The sequence below is a fragment of the Delphinus delphis genome, chromosome 5 (assembly GCF_949987515.2).
Source record: "Delphinus delphis chromosome 5, mDelDel1.2, whole genome shotgun sequence".
Lineage (NCBI taxonomy): Eukaryota > Metazoa > Chordata > Mammalia > Artiodactyla > Delphinidae > Delphinus > Delphinus delphis.
Genome location: NC_082687.1, coordinates 41,245,752 through 41,270,204, shown reverse-complemented (window position 1 = coordinate 41,270,204; position 24,453 = coordinate 41,245,752). Strand labels below are relative to the sequence as shown.

Genomic DNA, 24,453 nt, shown 5'->3' with positions numbered 1-24,453 from the left:
GTCGGATTACTGTAAAAATGCAAAAGCGGAGGCCGTGGGCAGGGAGGGGGCTAGGTGCCGTAGAGGGCAAGGGGCACTCACATCCCCGGCGCGCCACTCGCGGGGCTCCCGTCTGCACGTGCCCCGGGCCTCTCCCGCTCGCTCAACCAGTCTGCGGAGAGCGCGCGCCCGCGCACCGGGCTCCCGCGTTCGCTTCTTTGTTCCCGCCCACGCGAGGCCCATTTTGACTGATCGGGTTAGAGGCCCTCTAGCGGCCAATCGACGTCGGTGCCATTACCTCTCCCCGCCCCATCGGAACCTCGCGAGGACCGCCCCATTTCCCTGCCCACGTGGTCTAGGCCTCCAGGCCCGGGCAGCTTGCGAGTTCAAGGTCCCTGTGCTGCGGGTTTTTCTATTTTCAGGGGCGCCGACGTGTCCTCTCCGCCTCGTGCGTCAGGCCGCGCGCGGTTGTGCGCTCCGGGACTCTTTTCGGGGCTGTCGGAAGCCCAGCAGTTTGCTGGGCGCAGCCGGCACGGCCCTCCGCCCTCCCTACCAGTAGGCCGATTCTCGTAGTAGCAGCCGGTGGGGAAATGGTTGTGCTTTCGGTGCCTGCCGAAGTCACTGTGATCCTGTTAGATATCGAAGGTACCACAACCCCGATTGCTTTCGTGAAGGTGAGGGGCGGAAGGGAGCGGGGAAGTTACTTGTGCTTTAAAACAAAAATTTTAAACTATTGCAGACCTTGCACTAGAGACACGAGGCGTGGGAGAAACGATGTGGCTTTGCAGCGGCTCTGGGATGGGAGGAGGTAGTCTGCGGCGGATTGCGGGGATGCTTTTCCTCACCGTCTTCACCTTCCCGCGTCCCTGCCCTCGGTTATTTGCAGGTGGGAAGGGATGGAGGTGGTGGTGAAGAAGGGCCGAGGAGGGCAGGTACGCCGCAGCAAGGTGAAGCGTTGTGGGCGCCGCCCGCCGGGCAGGTGTGCGCCGCGTCGACTCGCTGGTGAGCTTCCGCCTTGTGGCGGGTTGGACCTGGCGTGGCGGCGGCCGCGATCTAGTGGTCCTTGAGGCTTCTAGTCTAGTAAAATGGGAAGGCTGAAGGATGAAGATGACTTTTCAGGTACCCCTGGTGATAGGCGGTAATGGTTGCTCTTGGCCCTTTCCCACTCCTGCTCTTAGTGGCCGAAATGCACACTGTATGTTACTGGACTAGGCTAGCAAACGTCTAGATTCCGTTCATTTTCTTCGAAAAACCATGGAAGCTTAAAGTTCTTACCAAAAGCCTTCCTCCTAGGATGTCAGTGCTAACCAACACTTGTCTATACCTAGTTCACAAACTTACAACTTTGCATTAGAGCAGGTTCTTTTTATATATATATTGTATTTGCCAGGATAAGTAAATATCAAATATTAATATAATTTTTTAAAGAATTCCTCGGGCCTGGTCTTCTCTTATTTGACTTCTAGAGGTTTAAGATAAAAGTATTCACTAGAAGTGCTTGCGTGCAGTAATAACCGAGAAAGGAGGGAAAGTACAAAGTAGGAAAAATAATAACTGCTTTCTTGTAGTTTTCAAAGATAAAAAGGATTCCTCATCTTTGTGGTTTATAGTCTACAAGTCACTATCTCCATTCTGGCTTTCTCTTGCTTGCCACTGTTATCAGGAGACCAGGGATAATGACAGGACAGGTAGTTGTTATATGGTATATGTAGCGTTCTTCGAAAGTTGATTTAGGGAGTAAGATACCTCATGCAAATCAATTTTGTAACAAAACATTATGTGTCTCTTTCACCTTTTTTACCCACTATGTCTTCTGTAAGATGACACGAGCCACTTCTTGGAATCTTTGTTTATGAAAGACTTATCCTGAGATTTTTCTGAGAATAAAAATGCCTTGATGATCTAAATAGATTTTTTTTGTTTTTGATTTGTTTCTTTGGTTTTGTTTGGCTTGCGGAATCTTAGTTCCCCGACCAGGGATCGAACCCAGGCCCCTGCAGTGGAAGTGTGGAGCCCTAACCACTGGACCGCCAGGGAATTCCCAAATAGATTTTTTTTTTGGATTTGACACCAGACTGCCAAAAAATGATTCGGGGTCTTGTTTAAAGGGTAGTTTCTTGTGCCTTGTTCTATAATCTGTTATTATTTTTATTAATATTAATCTATTACAATATAATTGTCTGTTAGTTTGTTATACATTAATTTACCAAAACCAGTGTTTCTAAAAGTATGTTCAGAAGAACATTATGTTTGTGTGGCTGTTTTTAGTAATTATGCAGAAAAGGTTTCCATTATTAAATCCACTTTGGGGGAATGTTCTATATGTATTCAACCAGGTTTCTTTATTGCACGCCTTCTCAGAGCCTTTATATCATGTACACACTTGCACACACACACACACACACACACACACACACTGTGAGCCTTAAAGAGACTAGCATGTCACAAATTTACTTGAACCAGAAAAACTTTTACCAGAGTATCTCTATCTTTTTGAACACTTTTTAAAGAGATGCTAAGTTATATGCTTCTTGGACCTCTGAGCATGGAGCTGGGAATTGGGCGATGTTTGTTCTACTTGGGCTTTATTAGTCACATTAGGTGTGTGAACTTGTAGCCCTCCTTCCTGTGGAATGGTGTAAGGAAACATTGAGTAATGTATACCTACAGCTTGTATACTTGACTCATCCTCAAAAACTTGGTGAGGTGTGTGTACTCTTTGCATTTTACTGATAGGAAACTAAGGCTCTGAAAAATTGAACAGTATGCCTGGGATTTGAAACCAAATTGTCTGACTCAACTCTTACTCTTTCCATTATTGCACTCGATCTCTGAAATGGGAACCACAGTGCTCGTTCCATTTTCTTTGCCTGGCCTTGTGGGTGTTAAATGACACAGCTGGTATGAGAACACTTTAATCAGTAAGAAGTACCATAAAAGTATATGGCAGCAAATTTCAATATACACCACCTCTAGGTGGTAGGTATAAGAGTGAGCCCTTGGAACAGAATAACTATAGTTGAGTCTCACTTTATCTGGGGGGTTGCTTCTACAGTCAGCGTACACTGTGAAAGTTGAGTATTTTCAAAAATTGCCCTTGAACTACCCTTAGGAAATCAGTTCTCTTTGGAGATTGATTCCGTCTTTCAGTAAGTCATATGCAGCCATTTTTCCTTCAGGGTTGAAACGTATCCCTGCTTCTTCCTTTGAGTATCAGAGGAAGTTGGTTTGGGATTAGGTGATGTAGATGAAAAATATATTGTGTCAAACTTTAGCCTCACAATGAACCATTCATGCTGTAAGAGACACTGAGGAACTGAGAGACTGTCCAAGGGAACAGAACACCTTCATTGAGTAGAATGGCAGACAGATTGCCAGCTCTGGTTATGTGTTTTTTTTTCCCTTTCTCTCTCTCTCTCTCTCTCTTTTTGCTGAGCACTTAGAGTTGAATGTGTATATGATGCAACTTAACTATATAAGATGACACTAACAGTGCTGGATATCTTATGGGATACCATAGAATCCTCCCAGTTTGGGTGCTCTGAGGACAGGCTGTTGCTCTATCAGGGCATGCCTTCAGCCTTTGGGCTCCGGGCAACAATAAACAATGTTTTTACTTCCTGCTATTATGTCTTATTTTCTTTGGTCAAATTTCTAGAAAGCGAAGGGTTCCCAGCTTGGATCATCTAATCAGTGTCACAACCAGCTAATTAATTTCTCATATGAATCAACTGATGCCTGGAGGGATATCTTTGTGAGGATCCTCACAATGTGTTGGGGACAGAGCAGCAATAGTTGGTTCCCAGTGCATGCGAGTCCTCAAAGCCACCAGCCCACTGCAGGACGTGTGCCTCTGGAGTTTTTCTTTTCTTTTCAAGCGCTAACTTTGATTCTCTACAGTGGTGATCTCCCAACATTTTTTGGTCATGTACATCATCAGCAGAATTGGAGCAGGCAGGCACTACCAATAGAATTTATTGTGTACACATATTACTGTACTATTAAGTTGTAAAGTAAATTGGAATTTAAAGATGAGATTTAAATAAGTGTAAATGAATGTTATTGTATTCACTTCCCTTCTCCCCTTGAATCATCTTGCATGCACCTCACAGAGCCACTGCTTGATCTTTGTCTGTGTGATGTAATATTCATTTTCTGACTTTGTGCATTGTATTATTCCGGTGTTTTTAGTCTGTAAGCTATGAAATAACACCATTACCAGTCCTTGGGGTTATCCTGTCAAGAACCTTCAACTATTGTTTTTGAGTTGGAGAAAATGGTGTCTTGTTTCTGAAAACGCTCTATAATTTGGTGCCTTTCCTGCCATTACATGTCAAGTTAGTACATGTAACAACAGTTGCGGCAGTTATGTTCTGTGAAGTTACCGTGAACGCCATCTTAGCAAACACTGAATCATTGCCCCTAGAGAAAATGCAGGGTTTGGTTCCTGTGAGCCTCTGGTCACAGCATATTTGTCAGCTGATCAGTACATAACCTTGTTTTATGTGTGTTTCTGTTTGCCTTATCTAATATATATCGTTGATCCATTAACATTGAACTCACTGCCAGTAGCGCTATAGCTTATGCTTTAGCGAAGCTTATGTAACACATGTGTTTTCTCTGTAAGGCAGCTTTCTTGCCTTTAGGAACACTAGACAGCACTTTGCTTGGGGACCATTTTAAACTGCACACTCACCAACAAAAAGCACAAAATGCGAAAAATGTGGTGCTAAGTAGACCTTGAAAAGGGTACTTGTTTAAAATATGAGAGGTGAAATAAGAAGGCAAAGCATCACATACTGGGAACATGTGCATCTGGTTTTTCACAATTTTAGCTGTTCTGCTCATGTATGTACCTGTCCTCAAAAAATTGGGAAAGTGCAGTGAGTAATGATTTTGGGGTTATAAATAAGTTTTAGTGAGTAGGAGAATTTGCAAATACAGAATCTTTAAATAATGAGGATTGGCTTCGTAGAGTAGTAGTTATAAGGATGGGCTTGGAGACTGCAAGTCTTGATTAGCATTCCGGCTCTTCCCTAAATGATCTATGGCAAGTTAGTTAATGTCTCTGAGTCTAGGTACATATTCCCTCAACTGTACTTTGGGGATATCCACCTCATAAGGCTACTGTGAATATTTAATGAATGTTTAGCCCTTGAAAAAACTTTATAAAAATAAATATATTTCCATCACTAAATGATCTATGGCAAGTTAGTTAATGTCTCTGAGTCTAGGTACATATTCCCTCAACTGTACTTTGGGGATATCCACCTCATAAGGCTACTGTGAATATTTAATGAATGTTTAGCCCTTGAAAAAACTTTATAAAAATAAATATATTTCCATCACTGTAAGGTCGGATCTTAACAAACGGCACCGCGAAACAGAGGAAAGCTTCAAGTGAACTTTATTAGGGAGCGCTCCCGGGCGAGGTTCGCTGGTCCGAGAGAAAGGGGCCAGAGAAGTCGCACCCGGGCGAGGGTTGGGCAAGATTTTATAGGGGAAGAAGGGAAAGGGGTGTGGTGAATCTGGGAGGGCGCAGGGTATTCCTTATTTGGTGGTCTTTTCGGGTATCCTGGGGGACCGTTAGTCCCGCCCCTCAAAAGGCGGGAAGGCTGGGCTGGTTTCAAAGTCCCCAGAACTGGGTGGTCCGGAATGTCTCCAGGGCAGTTTCTGGAACTGGGTGGTCCAGAGAATTTCGGTCTGATGCAACCTGTGAATCTGATTGTGTTCCCCTGCCTCGGGCCAGTTGGCCTTACAATCACTATTTCATCCACCATCTCAACAAATCTTGTCAGGAGTAGTGGGCAGGGGTACTAGCAGGGGCGGGGGCATGTTTTTCACTTATGCCTTAGGAAAACTTTTTGTGCTTGGAAATAAAATCTTTGTAATAATTAAGAACCTCTCATTAACTGAAAGTATGAATCTGATTAGAATATTTGTCCCTAAAATATAGTAAGTGGGTCATGGTGAGTACCCTTGCCAATGGCTCTTTGTGCTTCTCAGACTTGAATGTGTTTACAAATCATCTAGAGATCTGTCTAAAATGTAATTTCTGATTCAGAAGATCTGGAAAGGAACTTTTTTTTCATTTTTAATGACATTTATTGTTTTCTTTCTAATTTTACAAGCAATATGTGTTCATTGCAGACAATTAGAAATACATAAAAGCATAAAGTAAAAATTAACAATCACCCATAATCTCCACCCCCCAGAGATAACCATTGTTTGCATTTTGATGCATTTCCTCCCAGTGTCTACATATTTTTTTAATGGAAGTATAATTGACCTACAATATTATGTTCCAGGTGCACAACATAGTGATTAGATATTTCTATACATTACAAAATGATCACCGTGATATGTCTAGTTACCATCTGTCACCATACAAAGATATTACAATATAATTGACTATATTCCTCATGCTAAACATTTCATCCTCATTTATTTTGTAACTGGAAGTTTGTACCTCTTAATCTCCCTCACCTATTTCACTAATCCCCCAACCCCCTCCCCTCTGGCAACCACCTATTTCTTCTCTGTATCTATGACTCTGTTGTTTTGTTATGTTTGTTCATTTGTTTTTTAGATATGTGAAATCAGATGGGATTTGTCTTTCTCTGCCTGACTTACTTCATTTAGCAAAATACCCTCTAGGTCCATCCACTTCACAAATGGCAAGATTTCATTCTTTTTTATTGCTGAATAATGTGGAACTTAACTTGATGCTGAATTTCGTACAGGTTCCCAGGTGATACTATGGTCCATGGACTGAACTCTGTAGTTAGGCTTTTTTTTTTGCTCTTAATAAATCTATTTTATTTATTTATGTATTGGCTGTGTTGGGTCTTCGTTGCTGCACATGGACTTTCTCTAGTTGTGGCGAGCGGGGGCTACTCTTTGTTGCAGTGCACAGGCAGTGCAGTGCACATTGTGGTGGCTTCTCGTGGCAGAACATGGGCTCTAGGCACATGGTCTTCAGTAGTTGTGGCACATGGGCTCAGTAGTTGTGGCTCTCGGGCTCTGGAGTGCAGGCTCAGTAGTTGTGGCACACGGGCTTAGTTGCTCCGCGGCATGTGGGATCTTCCCAGACGAGGGATTGAGCCTGTGTCCACTGCATTGGCAGGCGGATTCTTAACCACTGTGCCACCAGGGAAGTCCCTGTAGTTAGGCTTTATACAAATTCGTAAGTTCTACCTGTGCCGAGGTCTGTTAGCACTCCTCTTTTCCAGTGGCTCAGAGGAGGTGATAGAGCAGCCCAAGGGTGTAGGTGAATTAGGGGAGGTCTATCATTAACAGAACCAAAACCTCTCAAAAGTCAAGTAAATTGATAAAGGAGAGCAAGATGATGAAATAAACTGGTAGACAACAAACCATTAAGCAAGTGGCCACTTCCCCAGCTTTTGCAAGTTGTCTTCCAGAAATTGAACTGTAAAAACAACTTTCTTAATAATAGAAATAGAAAGGAGTTATGTGTACTTATAGGGAAGTAAGATAATAGGCCTGAAAATTCCTGACAGATCTCCAAAATTCCTCTGCGGCTCCCTCTTCTCCCTCACTACCACCATCTTATGTCATTTTCTAGATAATTTGTTAGTAGAAACATTTCACTGAATGTCTGTACAACAGGGACCTGAAGAATAAGGCTCTAAGTGTCCTGGCAGATGGGCAGGTGAGTAGTGCCTTGCTTTAACCTGCTGTATTAGTTCCTGTGGCTGCTGTAACTAATTGCCATAAGTTTAGTGGTTTAAAACAGTACAGATTTATCATCTTACAGTTCTGGAGGGTCACAACTCTGAAATAGGTCTCAGTGAGCTAAAAGGAAGGTGTTGGCGTGGTGTGTCCCTTCTGGAGACTAGGGGAAAACTCTTCCTTGCTTTTCCAGCTTCTAGAGGCTACCCACATTCCCTGGTTCTTGGGCCCTTCCTCTGTCTTTAAAGCCAGCAGAGTAGTATCTTCAGATTGGTCCTTCACTCTCTGACTTTGACACTCCTACTTCCCTCTTTCACTTGCAAGGACTTTGATTATATCAGGCCCAACCAGATAATCCAGGGTAATCTCCCCATCCTGAGATCCTTAATTTAAATCATGTCTTTAAAAACAGCCCCCTTTGCTGAGTAAAGTAACATAGTTATAGGTTTTGGGGATTAGGAACATGTACATTTGAGGGTAGGGGGCAGTTTCCTCTCTGCCACACTTGGCTAGCACCAACATTTCTGACTAATAGATCCCTTTACAGGTTTTTGGCTACATCAGAGTTCGGCTTTATAGTAGCTCCAGTTTTGTCTTGAAATTTATTATTTATGGTACTGGATAGGATCTATAAATTTTTTTAAAAATTGACAGCTTTTTTTTTTTTTTAATGATTGTGTTTCTCTTAAGGATTGTGGTGGTGTGGAGGTTGGTAAAGACAGTGTTTAAGGGACTGGAGTTTTACCTTAAAGAAAAAGATATTTGGCAAGGTTCGAACAAGACTAAGGGAAAAGAAGAGATCACAAACTGAACGTTCTGTGTTAGAAAATATGAATTAAGCAGACAAATCCTTGATCCTACAAATAATATTTATTTGAAGTAATTGAAAATCAAAATGATAAAGATATTGATTCAATTAACAGCAGAATCATGTTTGTATGCTTTTCTGACATTTGTTTAATGAATTTCTTTGGAATATCTTGATATTTTATGTTAAAGCACTTTTAGAAATAGCTAATACATTCTTGATTGTTGAACAATACTTGTAATTTACTCTTTTATGTCCTTTTATATTCTAACGATATATTTTGGAAGATAATAATCAAGAAATGTTGAAATTGACATTTTTTTTCTCATGAAAACGGTTATGTTAATTTTATGGTCTTTCTAAGAAGAGAGCTTGTGTTGTCTGATAGTATCTCCCAACTTTAGTTAAATATCCATTTGGTAAGTTTTATCATTCTGCTTTCAATATGAAACTGCTAGAAGACTACCCACAAGGGACAGCAACCACAAGCTTGCTTCCACTTGTGCTGTTTATTATTGATGCTAGTAACTGTAATTGTGTCATCTTCCCTGGCTTCATTCAGTCTAGGGATTTAGGCTTTTTCATCTTCAAGAATGGGGTAGTAGGATCTGTCATGCTTATAAGGTAGTGATGAAGATTGAGATAGAGTGCAAAAACCTTTGAAAAATATAAAGCCCTGTAGAAACACTGATTATAATGCAGGAAATATCAGACTGTTTGGTGGAGACAGAAAGTGCTTGTGAAGGGTCATTGTGGAAAAGGGGGAACTAACATTTACTGAAACCCGCTGTGATTACCTCCGCCTCTGTTCCTTATGGCCCTGGCCAGATATAAGTTAAGAACGAGATGCAGAACTTGGCTAACCTCAGAGAACTTGAGGAGGCACTGGAATGGCAGGACTGCCTTGATAAGTAGCTGTTGATGGGTTGATCAACATTCCCCAAACCTTCCCAGTTGCTCAGGATTCCTAAAGGGAGATATACCCATGGTGGTATGTGAGAGGAATTTTGTTGATTCAACTTGAGACAAGGGGAGGAGCCTTTGGAGAATCACTGTATTGGGTCTGAGTATATCATGAGGTAGATTAGAAAACACCTCCGGCCTTAATTTCTGGTCTCTTATTCGTCTACCGCCTTCCGTATCATGGCACTTGCATAATCTTTCCAGCCTAATCAATCTTCCCTTCTTTTCCCTCACATTTATTTGAATACCTATCATGTGCCAGGCTCTGCTAGGCAACCAAAATCCTTAAAGATGCTGCTGCCATCCTTAAGGAACCTAGTAAGGAAGACGGGAACATTAACAGGTTGTCTTTGCACCATCAGAATCCTTTGTGGTTTCCTGTTGGCTCAAAGATAGTTTCAACTCCTCAACTTCAGTGAATTGGGTTTTCCAACTTTCTATTCCTCTCTTTCTTTACACTTTTTTTTTTAATAGCTGAACATGCCCATTTGGGTCATGCCACACTTTCGTGCCACCACCATTCCTCCAGCTTGGGATGTCATACTTTTTCCTCTCCAAGTGCAAGTTGGTTCCATGTACTTATTAATTTAAAACATATTTATTGCGTTAGGTTATGGGAATACACAGGTAAGACCTGCTTCTGCTTTCACAGGACTTCTGTTTAAGCAGGAATTTCAAAATCCTCTCTCTCCCTCCTTTGCAGGGCCATGTATTTGCCACTGTAGCAGATGCTGCCTTGTGGTGGTGTCTGTGTGTGCTGTCTTCCAGCGATGCTGAGAGAGCTCCTTAAGGGCAGAAAGCAGAGCCTGGCATAGTACTTGCACATAAGGCATTCAGCAAATGCTTGTTGATGGTGATATGATGCATTCCAGAATGGGTCTGGGAATGGCTGGTATTGCTTCTCCCACTTCTGCTATCCCTGCTATTTCAGATTTCCTCAAGGTGATACTTTTATCTTATTTGCACAGTATGCAATTTAACTGATGTATTTCTAGAGTCTCATTAGAATATTCATTGACCCAAGATTTCTAAAACCTCTTAGTTTTAGAGAAAGAAGTCAGTTAACAATGGAAATTAAAAACCATAAAAAAATTTTGATTAACAATTAAATTTAAGTATTTAAAGAGCTAAATATGTTATTCTGTGGAAACTTGTATCTGTTAATGTGAGCATAGAGGGAAGTGTTTTTTCCCCAAAATTTTTCCTCAAAAATTAATTCACACTTGTTATGAATTGCAAACATTACAGAAGATTTTAGTGTAGAGAATGAATGCCCTTTCTGCTCCTACCACCCAGCAATAGTCATTAAGAGTTTGGTGAACATTCCTCCTGATTTTTTTCCCTATGCATACAGTAAAGTCACTTAGATCCTTGAAAGAAATGTAGTCACATTGACCCCCAAAAAGGTACCAATTCTAATAAATAACCCCTGTTTTGAAAATACATAGATAAGCCTTTATCTTGCTCAGATAAACTTTTAAAGGATATCCTGTGTTTAGCTCTGAAAAGTCCTACCTTGTCTGATGGTTCTTAAAATTTTCCATCCTTACAGCTCACCCCATGTCACCCCTTCACTAAAAAAAAAAAAAAAAGTATTCTTTTTACAGTAAAAGCTTATTTTTGTATAAAACTTTAGATTTTCACATTTATTAACTCACTTAATTTTCAAAATTGGTTTTGGTTCAGGTAGGGGTCATAAGAGGGGTGGAAGCCAAGCCACCCTGACCCTCTTGCACCTGGTTCTCCATCACCTTTCTGCATTGTGTGGAAAGTTGGTAGCTCTGTCCTTAGAGGCCCTACTGGAAACTCATTGGACCCTTCCCAGGGGACTCCATTTCAGAAGCATGGATTTCTTTTCAAACACAGTATTCTTTAATACAGAAAAGGGTTCTTTGTCTTCTGGGTATGTACGTGAGCGGTTCATTTCTTAACTTGATTTTCTTTTCAATGATTCATTATGTGACCTTCTAACAAGTTCCTTTTCTTAAGTCTAAAAAGTGTGGAGCTGATACCCTTTACTGAGTAGAGAGAGACTAGCACATGTGGTTTGGAAACTAGTGGTAATCCTGGCAGTGGGGCCTGGGTGGGACTTGAGAGAGGAGCTCATGGTTAGATCGGTGCTTGGCAGCTAACGTGGTGTGCTCCGAGAGGCTGGCTGACTCCTGCCCCGGACCTTGTGTGGGTCCAGTAAGCTAATTAGATCCCTTTTCCTGGGATGATCGGGTTCTGGGGATCTGACTCTTCAAACTAAAAAAAAAGACCTGTTTGATAAACTATAACCATAGTTTCTTAATTTATGCTTAACTTTTATGTGCCTTTGTGAAATGGAGGAAATAAGGGCACTTGTTTCATAGAGCTATTATGAGGATTGAAATGACATAATTCAGGCCATTCATTAATCAATTCATTGAGTAAATTTGGAGTGCCTTGGGAACAGTGGCAGATGGTGAGAAGTGATAAGATTCTGGATGTATTTTGTAGGTGGGGCTAACTCATTTGCTGATGAATTGGTTGGATGTGGCATGTGAGAGAAAAAGGAGTCAAGCACGACTCTAAGGCTTTTGGCCTGAGCATCTTGGCAGGATGGAGCTGCCACTTACTGAGATGGGGGAGATGTGGGAGGAGTAGGGTTAAGGGCTAGAAGCAAAAGTTGAGTTTCAGACATCCAAGTGGAGATCTGGGGTAGGCAGCTGGAAAAAATCAGTCTGGAGTTCAGGGAAGAGGTCCAGGCTAAAGCTATGGATTTGAGGGTCATCAGCAACAGATGGTATTTAAAATCATGGATTAGATGAGATCACTAAGGATTGACTGTAGAACGAGTGCCTGGAATAGTGAGGGCTTAGTCAATGTTGGCAGTTATTCCCACTATTACTACGATTACTCATATTATTCCTACTTATTAGAACTGTTACAGAACTGCCAGGTGAACCAAAATCTCTCATTCTTTTTAGTACAAATCTCTTCGAGAAAAATGGTATTAGAAGTTTCTGTAGAGAATATATTATCAGTATCCAGGGATTTGGATGATCCTAATGAGTTGTGCTCCCCGAAGTCATTCACCCCCAGAGCTGGATAGGCTCAGGCATTAGAATTCAGTAGACCTGGGGTTGAGTCTAGGCTTTACTTTGTACCAGCAGTGAAACCTTTTTTTTTTTTTTTTGGACAATAAAATGATTTTCTTTTATCAAGCAATATTCTGTTAAAATAAAACAGCATTCAAGGAATTTAATGTAACCCAGTAACATACTTCATATTAGCATTCACCCTCAATATTAAAACATGTGGCATTATTATACAGTCTTCAAATGTACATCATAGTCATTTAGTCTGTCATGTCTTATTAGAATCTGCTTTCAAAAACGGTGATGTTCCTAATTGGAAATACAATATTGATTATACGATGATAAAATAAGCCAGCTGTAGTGGGCTGAATGATAGCCCCCCAAAAGATATCCATTTCCTAATCCCTGGAACCTATGAATGTTAACTTACTGGAAAAAAGGAGTATTGACAGAGATGGAGAAATCACCCTTGATTATCTGGTGAGCCCTAAGTTCAATGCCAAGTGTCCTATAAGAGACACAGGGAAGATAGATGCGCAGAGAAGGAGGAGGCAGTGTGAGCACAAAGTCAGAGATTGGAGCGATGCAGCTACAAGACCAGAAAACGGAAGCGGCGAGGAATGGAACCTCTCCTGGAGTCTTTGAAGGGAATCAGGCCCTGTCAACATTATGATTTCAGATTTTTGGCCCCCAGAACTGCAAGAGAATGTTTATCTGTTTATGTTTATCTGTTTATCTGTGATGTTTATCTTGTTTTCAGCCTCACAGTTTGAAGTCATTTGTTACAGCAGCCATAAGAAACTAATACAACACTATTTAAGAGGTGCTTTTGGGCTTCCCTGGTGGCGCAGTGGTTGAGAGTCCGCCTGCCGATGTAGGGGACACGGGTTCGTGCCCCGGTCCGGGAAGATCCCACGTGCCGCGGAGCGGCTGGGCCCGTGAGCCATGGCCGCTAAGCCTGCAGGTCCGGAGCCTGTGCTCCGCAACGGGAGAGGCCACAACAGTGAGAGGCCACAACAGTGAGAGGCCCGCGTGCCAAAAAAGAGGTGCTTTTTTCAAGTTTAATTATTTTTAAACAATATGAATGATAAATAAGAACTTTAAAGAGATCTCCTTTTTTTTTCCATGGGCAAACCACATACATTTATTTGATTGGATTTTAGATTTTTGATTTTTCAGATCAGCCTCTTCTATTAAATAGCATCATGATTAAAAAAGTACAATAGACTAAGATGCAGTCTGGAAGACGAACATATAAAAAGGAAAATAGAGATCACCATATCTTAACCATTCGGTAATTGCTCAGCAGTTTAGTGTATTTTGTCCCAGTATATGAGTTCTACATATATATTTTCTGAAGTTGACCCTATTCAGTATAGAGTGAAACCTTTTTGAGCCTCAACTTCTTCATCTATTCAAAGGGGTCACCTTGCAGAGATGACAGGTGGATTCAAGGAAGTAAATGTCAGTTTCTTCCCTGTCTTCTCTGCTCATAGGGACTTGGACTCCATCCTAGAGCCAGTCAGGGTTCCCTCTCTGCAGCTCATGAGATACTGATATTCTTTCTGTCTCTGTGCTTCTTTTTAAAACCTTATGCCAACTACTAGCCCCTTGTAATGATAACCTTCCTTTGTGAGATGTGATTCATTGCAATTAATTAGATTATAGTTTATCTTTCTTGAATTACAGTTTAATCTTTTTTTTTTTTTTATTGTGGTACGCGGGCCTCTCACTGTTGTGGCCTCTCCCGTTGCGGAGCACAGGCTCCGGACGCGCAGGCTCAGCGGCCATGGCTCACGGTCCCAGCCTCTCCGCGGCATGTGGGATCTTACCAGACCGGGGCACGAACCCGTGTTCCCTGCATCGGCAGGCGGACTCTCAACCACTGCGCCACCAGGGAAGCCCGAATTACAGTTTAATCTTCTTAATGTGATTTAGAAGACACTTGTCTTATGAGCAACACATTTTATTCTTTTTGAATGCAGATGATGAAATCTAATGTTCATTCCTTAAACGCTTCAGCTTTCAAAGGGGAACGGCTATGTCTCTGCTTACTCCTTGAAAATAGGGACAGCAAAGTTATAATTTCTGAGCCCCTGTGGCCCTTTGTAGCAGCCAGAGCACCGAAACTTCTTTTTGGTAGCTCCTAGTATGGTCTTCAGGAAGGATATTTAAGGAGTAATTCTAATACCACAACTGCTGAAGCACTCTGATGGATGGCATGAGCCACTCCAAGAAGTAGTAAATTTTCCATTGTTAGAAGTGTTCAAGCAGGTACAGATTTCCGGTTATGAAACAAATAAGTCACGGAGATGTAATATATGACGCAGTGACTAGAGTTAATGATACTGTATTGTATATCTGAAGGTTGCGAAGAGAGTTAATCTTAAAAGTTCTCATCACAAGAGAAAAACTTTGTTTTAACTGTGTCGTGATTGATGTCAACTAGACTTATTGTGATCATTTCACAATACATACAAATATTGAACCAATATGTTGTACACCTGAGACTAATATAGTGTTATATGTCAGTTATATCTCAATTTAAGAAAAGACTATACTGATTAAACGTAAAAGCTTCTGCACAGCAAAGGAAACCATAAACAAAATGAAAAAACAACCCACAGAATGGGAGAAAATATTTGCAAATGAAGCTACCAACAGGGGATTAATCTCCAAAATATACAAACAGCTCATGCAGCTCTATGTCAAAAAAAGAAGAAACAAAAAACAACCCAATCAAAAAATGGGCAGAAGATCTAAATGGACATTTCTCCAAAGAAGACATATAGATGGCCAAAAAAAGCACATGAAAAGATGCTCAGCATCACTAATTATCAGAGAAATGCAAATCAGAGCTACAATGAGGTATCACCTCACACCAGTCAGAATGGCCATCATCAAAAAGTCTACAGGGCATTCCCTGGCAGTCCAGTGGTTAGGACCCTGCGCTTCCACTGCAGGGGGGATGGGTTCGATCCCTGGTTGGGGAACTAAGACCCCACGTGCTGTGTGGCACAGCCAAGAAAAAGAAAAAAAAAGAAGTCTACAAACAATAAATGTTAGAGAGGGTGTGGAGAAAAGGGAACCCTCCTTACACTGATGGTGGGAATGTAAATTGGTATAACCATTATAGAGAACAGTATGGAGGTTCCTTAAAAAACTAAAAATAGAACTACCATATGATCCAGTAATCCCACTCCTGGGCATATATCCGGAGGAAGCTCTATTTCGAAAAGATACATGCACCCCAGTGTTCATAGCAGCACTGTTTACAATAGCCAAGACATGGAAGCAACCTAAATGTCCAGCAACAGGTGAATGGATGAAGAAGATGTGGTATATATATGCAATAGAATATTACCCAGCCATAAAAAAGAAGAAATAATGCCATTTGCAGCAACATGGATGGACCTGGAGATGATTATACTAAGTGAAGTAAGTCAGAAAGAGAAAGACATCATATAATTATCACTTATATGTGGAATCTAAAAAATGATACAAATGAACTTATTTACAAAACAGAAATAGAGTTACAGATGTAGAAAACAAACTTATGGTTACCAGCGGGGGAAGGTGGGGAAGGGATAAATTACGAGATTGAGATTGACATATACACACTACTATACATAAAGTAGATAACTAATAAGGACCTATTGTATAACACAGGGGACTCTACTCAATACTCTGTAATGACCTATATGGGAAAAGAATCTAAAAAAAAGTGGTTATATGTATACGTATAACTGATTCACTTTGCTGTACAGGAGAAACTAACACAACACTGTAAATCAACTACACTCCAATAAAAATTTTTTAAAAATCTTAAAAAAAAAAGACTATACACTTTCATTGTAGAAATAAATATGTCAAAAAAAAAAGGGGGGAGGGGGTTTTCCCCTAGGTATCTCATGACCCAGAGAAAACCTTTGTAAACTTTTATGTCCATATTCTCTTAGATTTTATCTGTTAGACATTTCCGAAAATACGATTATGCTCTATTTTTTATTTAGAGAATGTGATTTGTTTTTTTTTTAAATTAATTAATTAATTAATTTTGGCTGCGCTGGGTCTTCGTTGCGGCGTGTGGGCTTAGTTGTGGTACGTGGGATCTTAGTTCCCCAACCTGGGATCGAACCTGGATGCCCTGAATCAGGAGCATGGAGTCTTAACCACTGCACCACCAGGGAAGTCCCAAGAATTGTGATTTGTTCTTAAGATCCATCAAGCTACTTGATTTTCCTTTGCTTTTTAAAAAAAATAATTTTTGGCTGTGTTGGGTCTTCGCTCCTGCGTGCGGGCTTTCTCTAGTTGCGGCGAGCACGGGCCATTGCGGTGGCTTCTCTTGTTGTGGAGCACAGGCTCTAGGCACACGGGCTTCAGTAGTTGTGGTGCGTGGGCTCAGTAGTTGGCGGCTCACCGGCTTTGTTGCTCCATGGCATGTGGAATCTTTCCGGACCAGGGATTGAACCCATGTCCCCTGCATTGGCAGGCGGATTCTTAACTACTGTGCCACCAGGGAAGTCTGTTCCTTTGCTTTTTATCCTCTGAGATTAATACAGAAATAATAGCCCACCAATATTGCCTTTGTGTTGTTTAATTTTCTGGCTGGAAAAATATTAAGTTCTCAAATACTATAAATCATTTGCACTGTGTGGTTCCTTTGGAAGCCTTTTAAAATAGTTTCTTTAAATAGCAGTAGTATTACCCATTACTTTTTTATTACCCATTTTCTTCAAAGGAGACTTGAGTAAATATTATAGCAACAATTTTATTTTTATTGATTCTATGACATTTTCATTAAAACAGCCACTTGACCATAAAGCAACTCCATATTTGGACTTCTGAACATTTATGAGGCAACTTCTTTAATTAGATCGTCAGAAATATTGTAGCCCTAATGGAGCTTTTTCAGAATGCTGTCGTTGAGCTGTGTAGAATAATAAATTTCTGCTTGCAGAGTATCCCATCTAACATTTAGTGGAATTTAATCATAGTCCCCTGAAAGACAAGTACTCTCATTTAGTTCTGTAGCCTTTTGTTATATGTACAACTGTAACAACCCCATAGGTGACTGGTGAACTAAAAATATTTACATGCTTATAGAATCCTGGGTTTATTGTAGCATTTTTACATACTATAGAATTCTGAAATTATCTATAAATGGATTATAACTATAACTGAAGTTAAAGTATTTATCATCACAGTTATTTCTGGAATTAATTTTAAAGCCTGAAAATTTTCAATGGGCAGGTTTGGGCAATAAGTACTAACTTTAAAAAGTCTATTTTTAGAGCATTCTTACCTGGTATCGTAGTACATATCAGGCTATGATATAATTATTGGCTTTTAAAAATAAGCAACTTGAAGGCATTTTTTTTTTGCATGATAGATCCTCAATAAGTATGTTTAAAGGATGGATAAAATCTTCAGAATTTAGTTATTTGCCCCATGTACTTTTATGTTATGCAGTAACACTTTTGCACTAAAATAGACTGTTCGATCTGCTAGCATGCCAATTCCAGTTATACTAAGTTCAAGCTTCATTGCCTGCCTTTGTGTATTAGTGCAGAGGGGAGTTTTATGGATAGAGGAAAGAGGCAAATTGGATGACCAGGAGTTCTAAAGTAATTTCTAATTTCTAAAGCTTTTCCTAAAAGTTTGAATTGTTTGAAATCTTGACCTTTTATTTTGTGTGAGTTCTCTGAGGAGAGGGTCTCTGGTTTATAACTCTGTTATCAGAAATGTCTGGCACTCAATAGGTCCTCAGTAAATGCTGAATGAATGAGTTGGTTGTCTTTGTGATTTATCTCTGGGGACTTCTCTGCAATTATTTATCATCAAATTGGGGTAAAGGTGATCCTTGCCCAGTTTAAATGTTTGTGCTGGAGTATATAATTAGTGGTAAGGTACTGGGTGCTTTCATCTGATTATCTCTAATGACTGCAGTGACTTTGCTTGGTATTGTCATTGCTGTTTAGCAGATGAGAAAACAGGCTCAAAGAGGATAAGTTACTTGAACACAGCTAGTAAAAGCCAGAGGTAGGACCCCAGCCTGGCATGCTGCCTGTAGTCTGTACTCTTTATCTGCTCTCCCACAGAGATTAAGGACCTGGGCTCTCAGGATTAACAGGTTCTTCATGAATTGTTCTTGGTACCAGTAAAGCTGGATATAGGAAATTCAACTTTGTGAAGCACAAAGTAAATAATACAGCACTGCATGCGTTTAGAAATTTTTTGAGTACTTCAGCTCTTCAGTTACTGGGTGGCCCTGAATCTGACCAAAAGTTTTCCCTGGGGAATATTCCAGTTGCTTAGGAGTTGGGGAGTAATGGAGGCTGGGCGCTGGAGAAGGACCAAATGAGAAAGGTGTAGGACGAGGGATCAAAGGTGGCTTGTTTGTTTTTTAATTGTAACCCATTTAAAACAAGCAAGGATAAAGATTAATGTAATGACTATGCACTGACCACAAAGCTAATTAAACCTTCATATTATGTTTGTTTCAGATCTTAAAGAAATAGAACATTACAGCTATAACCGAGTCCCTTAGCACATCCCATTTTGTATTAGACTTTTATTCATATGTTAGAGTTTATATTCATGTTGATAAATACAATTTTAGTACATTCATTTTTAACTGCTATGTAATGTTTTAGAGTATGAATATACCCGTTTATTCTCTAGCTGATGACGATTTAGGTTGTTTCCGGTTATTTTGCAGCATACCCAGTGGGACAGTAAACTTTTTTTTTACTTTCTTCTCTGCACATGTGTGTCTGCCTAGGAGAAGAAGTGCTGTGTATGTGCGCCTTCGGTTCTGCTGCATCTTCTCAGATAGCACTCTCAAGTGGGGGTGGGTTTGCCACAGTGCATGAGTGCAGGAGAGATGCTAAGTGGGAGAAAGCAAGGAATGAGGAGGGGCATGCTGAGAAAACCGAGTATTTCAAGAAAATCAGAAGTATATCAGCCCAGTAAAAGGAATCTCTTGCAGAAAAGGAAAGCTGTCAATCTTGGCTCTTCATTTTCCTTCTTTAAGATCAAAAATGAGATTTTATGGAGCTTAAACAAAGCTTTTGTGTCAAGTATGCTGAAAATTTTGTCTGATCACACTGTTCTGAATCTGCTGAGTGATCCATTACTTACTGGAATGCACCATGAGAACAAGCAAAATTGAATGGCTTCTTTTTTTTTTTTTTTTTTGCGGTACGTGGGCCTCTCACTGTTGTGGCCTCTCCCGTTGCGGAGCACAGGCTCCGGACACGCAGGCTCAGCGGCCATGGCCCACGGGCCCAGCCTCCCCGCGGCATGTGGGATCTTCCCAGACCGGGGCACGAATCGGTGTCCCCTGCATTAGCAGGCGGGCTCTCAACCACTGCGACACCAGGGAATCCCGAATGGCTTCTTTATTTTTACTGGGGCAGGTGAAATTTGAAAAACGTATTGTGAAGAGAGGTAAACACTTCAGTCCTACCATTTAAAAAAAATCCCAAATAACTTTCTTGTGTTGTATATTTTCCTTTGGGAGTGCAATTTAAGTTGAACTTAGAATTGGGTCTTCTGAAGTGTTAAAAAAATTCTAATTATGGAGCCAAGCCTTTGTTCCAGTCAGGGAAATTCTATGCACACTAAAAAACATGGTTTTATTCATAATGATCTATTAACTATGTCCTAACCATGTCATCCCCCAGGCCTGTTAGCAGGAAATAAAATAAAAAGTTTTCTGCCAGCTTCCTCTTTTTTTTTTTTAATTGAAGAATCGCTGACTTACAATATTAAATTAGTTTCAGGTATACAACATAGTGATTTGATATTTTTATACACTACAAAATAAGGATAAGTCTAGATTCCATCTGTCACCATACAAAGTTATTACAGTATTATTGACTATATTCCCTATGCTGTACATTGCATCCCTATGCCTTATTTATTTTATAACTGGAAGTTTGTACCTCTTCACCTACTTTGCCCTTCCCCCCACCCCCTCTCCTCTGCCAGCTTCTTTCTTTTTTTGCCCTTGTTCACTCTATTGTAGCAGTAGTTAAGAAAATCTCATGGTGCAGAAGCTTGTAATAAGGAGGAAGTGGAAAGGGAAGAGAGTGAGAAGACACAGATCAGTGGTTTTCAGCACAAAGCTGGGTGGTGGGCTGCTACTGGTTAGTACTAATCAGAAGAAACTGGGTGTGCCGTTTGGCACAAATGACCCTGCAGTAGCACATGCTGGCGCTTAGTGAATTGGAGCCCATTCTTATTTTTACATTTAGTGAGCCCTCTCTGCAGGGAAGAGGATTGCTTGTCTCCAGGGCCTTTTGCACACTACGGGAGTCTTTCCCTACCCACACTGTTCTCTGTGTGTAACATTCTCTCCTCTAGTCTTCTCCAGGTTAGTCCTATCCACCTTTGGTGGTTCTCAGACTTCTTATTCTCAGGATTCCTTTACATGCTTAAAAATTTCTGAGGACCCAAAGAACTTTTGTTTATGTGGGTTTTATATATATATATATATATATATATATATATATATATACACACACACACACACGCACACATATACATATATGTGTATATATATATTTTTTAAAATAAATTTATTTATTTATTTATGGCTGTGTTGGGTCTTCGTCGCTGCACACAGGCTTTCTCTAATTGCGGTGAGCGGGGGCTACTCTTCGTTGCAGTGTGCAGGCTTCTCATTTCAGTGGCTTCTCTTGTTGCGGAGCTCAGGCTCTAGGCATGAGGGCTTCAGTAATTGTGGCACGTGAGCTCAGTAGTTGTGGCTCGTGGGCCCTAGAGTGCAGGCTCAGTAGTCGTGGCGCGCAGGCTTAGTTGCTCCACCGCATGTGGTATCTTCCTGGACCAGGGCTCGAACCCGTGTCCCCTGCATTGGCAGGCAGGTTGTTAACCACTGTGCTACCAGGAAAGCCCTGTGTGGGTTATATTGATCAACATTTACCATGTTAGCAATTAAAACTGAGAAATTTAAAAATATTTATTCATTTTAAACAATAAACCCTATTAATTTGTTAACTTTAATAAATAATATATTTTTATGAAGAATATTTTGTTTGTTTTGGAAAACATGGTTAGAAGACTGTTTTAGACATTGTTTTACATTTTATAAACGGGCTAGGAAGATGGCTGCATTCTCATATCTGCATTGGGTCTGTTGTGATATCACACCTGTGTAGCCTCTGGAAAACTATTGTACACTCCTGAAAGAATGAAAGTGAAAAAGGCAAATAACATCTTAGTATTTTTTTGAAAATAGTTTGACCTCGTGGAGCCTTCTAAAAGGGTCTCAGGACCTCAGGGGTCCTGAATCTCACTTTCAGAATCATTGCTTTAGATCTCAGTTCTGTTGTCACTTCTCCAGCGAAGGCTTCCCTGACCTCCCTCACTAGGTCAAACTTTCCTATTATGCCCTAGTAGTACTGTGTACCTCTCGTCTGTACCATTTATTAAAGTACCACCTTAACTTTAATGTCTGTTTCTGCTACTTGGCTCCTTGAGATTAGGGATCACGTATGGGTTTTGCGCACAATTATATCCTCAGCCCTTGCCACAAAGGCCTGCCTTGTACTGGGCGCTTGGTGCATATTTAAATAAATAAATGAGTGAATCAATTTAAATAAACAGACTTCTTGGATTCCACTTGATTATAGACTTTCCCTTAAAATGTAAGTCCTTCTCTGAATTGTGTACCTGTTGTCTCTATTCAGAGCATATATTTATTTTCTGTTTTTTCAGACTGACTATTGCTAAGACTGTTGCAGGGCCATTACACCCTGGATCTGTGCAGCATTCTGCTCATACTTTGTCTCACCCATTGCACCATGTTACAATTCTCTGTTTACCTTCCATCCCCCCACTAGATTCTTCAGAAGCTTATTGAGAAAAGGGATTGTGACTTGTTTATCTTTTCAATCCCCTTCTCCATGCTGCAGTAGCATATCTTAGTATATAGTAGACACTAATATTTTCCTGAATGTGTCAAATTGGATTTGAAAAGATACATACACTACAATTGCAAGTAGATGTAAAAATTTTGACCTAAGAAAAATCATGTTCCCAATGCATGGATTACTGACAGGTTATTTATTTCTGAATTGTTTTGCACATCAGAATACATAGGGTAATTCTGTAGGTATTCTGATTTCCAAGAAAGAATCATCATGATCAGGTGTTTTTTTAAAACATTTGTGGACTTCCCTGGTGGCTCAGTGGTTAAGAATCCACCTGCCAATGCAGGGGACACGGGTTTGAGCCCTGGTCCAGGAAGATCCCACATGCCGCTAAGCAACGAAGCCCATGTGCTACAACTACTGAGCCTGTGCTCTAGATCCTGTGAGCCACAACTACTGAGCCCGCATGCCACAACTACTGAAGCCTGTGTACCTAGAGCCCGTGCTCCGCAGCAAGAGAAACCACCAGAATGAGAAGCCTGCACACTGCAACGAAGAGTAGCCCCCGGTCACCTCAACTAGAGAAAGCCCACACGCAGCAGCGAAGACCCAACACAGCCAAAAATAAAGAAATTAATTAATTAAAACAACAACAACAACAAAAACATTTGTCATACGTGGACATCATTCTGTCACAAGATATTTGAGTTATGTGCATGTCCCAAGTACTGTGGTGTGCAATGGGGATGTAGCTGTGAGCAGGGTATACTTGATCCCTACCCTCAAGGATGTATAGTCTAGCCATCTGGTTTGAGTCAGCAAACTTTTTCTGTAAAGGACTGAAAACTACATGTTGAGACTTTGAGGGCTATATGGTCTTGGTTACAAGTACTCAGCTCTGCATTGTGGCCCCAAAGTGGCCATAGACACCCTGTAAACAAATGAGTGTGGACACATTCCAATAAAACTTCATTTACAAAAATGGGAGAAGATTGGATTTAGCCCACAGGCTGTAGGTGCTGACTCTCGATCTAGTTCATTTGTTTCTCAGTCTCCGTCTGACTCCTATATCCGGAGCACCAATTTTCATATTTTCAATGAAATTTTCATTGTCTTATTTGCTAGAATTAGCTAAGGTGAGATTGTTGAAGAACTTGATCTCATGCAAACCACTAAAGCTAATTCTTGTTGTTTTCTTTTGCACTTTTATCCAGGACATTTTATTTCCTTACATCAAAGAAAATGTTAAAGAGTATCTGCAGACACATTGGGAAGAAGAGGAGTGCCAGCAGGATATCAATCTTTTGAGGAAACAGGTTGGGATATTTCTATTCCATTGCTTCTACATTCCCAAGGGTGTTAGAACTGAGGATGCCTAAAGACTTAGAATATTCTCTGAGCATATTTTAAAATAAGTGCTCTGGATTCACAGGGCACGGACGTTGTAGTGACTTGCCTGCTTAGGAATTCACAGTACCTAATTAAAACGCCAGATATAATGACATCAGTGGCAGTTTGTTGTCTCTACAATTGCCTCTTTCTGGAGCTATTTCAGTTGCATAAAATATCATGTATTTATAAAACTAAGTCATTTCTGGGTGGAATGCAAAAGGGTCTTGTGCCATCTGATCACATTTTTCATTAATGTCTCCAAGTGATAACACCTCATCACCTCATTCTCCACTCTTTTCTCCTCATGGCATGAGCCCCTGCTGCCCCTCCACAGAGTTCCTGGGCCCTCACATACCTCTCTCCCCAGCTCACATTCAGCCCAGCCTTCATACCTGCCTTTGCCTTCGTTACATGTACTTTGTTCTACTTTGATCCCTCCCCAGTTTTCAGTCTTTCTCCTTCCACATCGTGTGCTGTGGAACTCCCGATCTGTTGTTTTTCTTATTAAAATTGCTTCATTGGCAAAGGTCTTACATGCTATGCAGAGCTAACTCTCTGGCTTTTCTGAGTTAATTTTCTACATTGGACAATGTGGAAGGCTTTCTGTAAATTCTATAATGTTAGAAGTTAGGATTGGAAAGAGAGTCACATCCTTTGA

The 24,453-nt window shown here is 40.7% G+C and overlaps 1 protein-coding gene across 2 annotated transcripts in view; it reads left to right on the top strand.

The window, feature by feature from the left end:
* The first annotated feature begins 276 nt into the window (after window positions 1-276).
* ENOPH1 (enolase-phosphatase 1) overlaps window positions 277-24,453 on the top strand; it is a 35,796-nt gene continuing 11,619 nt past the window's right edge. Inside the window, exons 1-2 of one of the 2 annotated variants that reach the window (XM_060012278.1) lie at window positions 277-624; window positions 23,618-23,719. Coding sequence is in view for 1 of the 2 variants with exons in the window: in XM_060012277.1 (XP_059868260.1) it covers window positions 570-653; window positions 23,618-23,719 (186 nt within the window). In the remaining variant the exon portion in view is untranslated. Of the gene's footprint in view, window positions 654-23,617; window positions 23,720-24,453 lie in introns of both variants that reach the window. The other variant, XM_060012277.1, reaches the window with a different exon arrangement.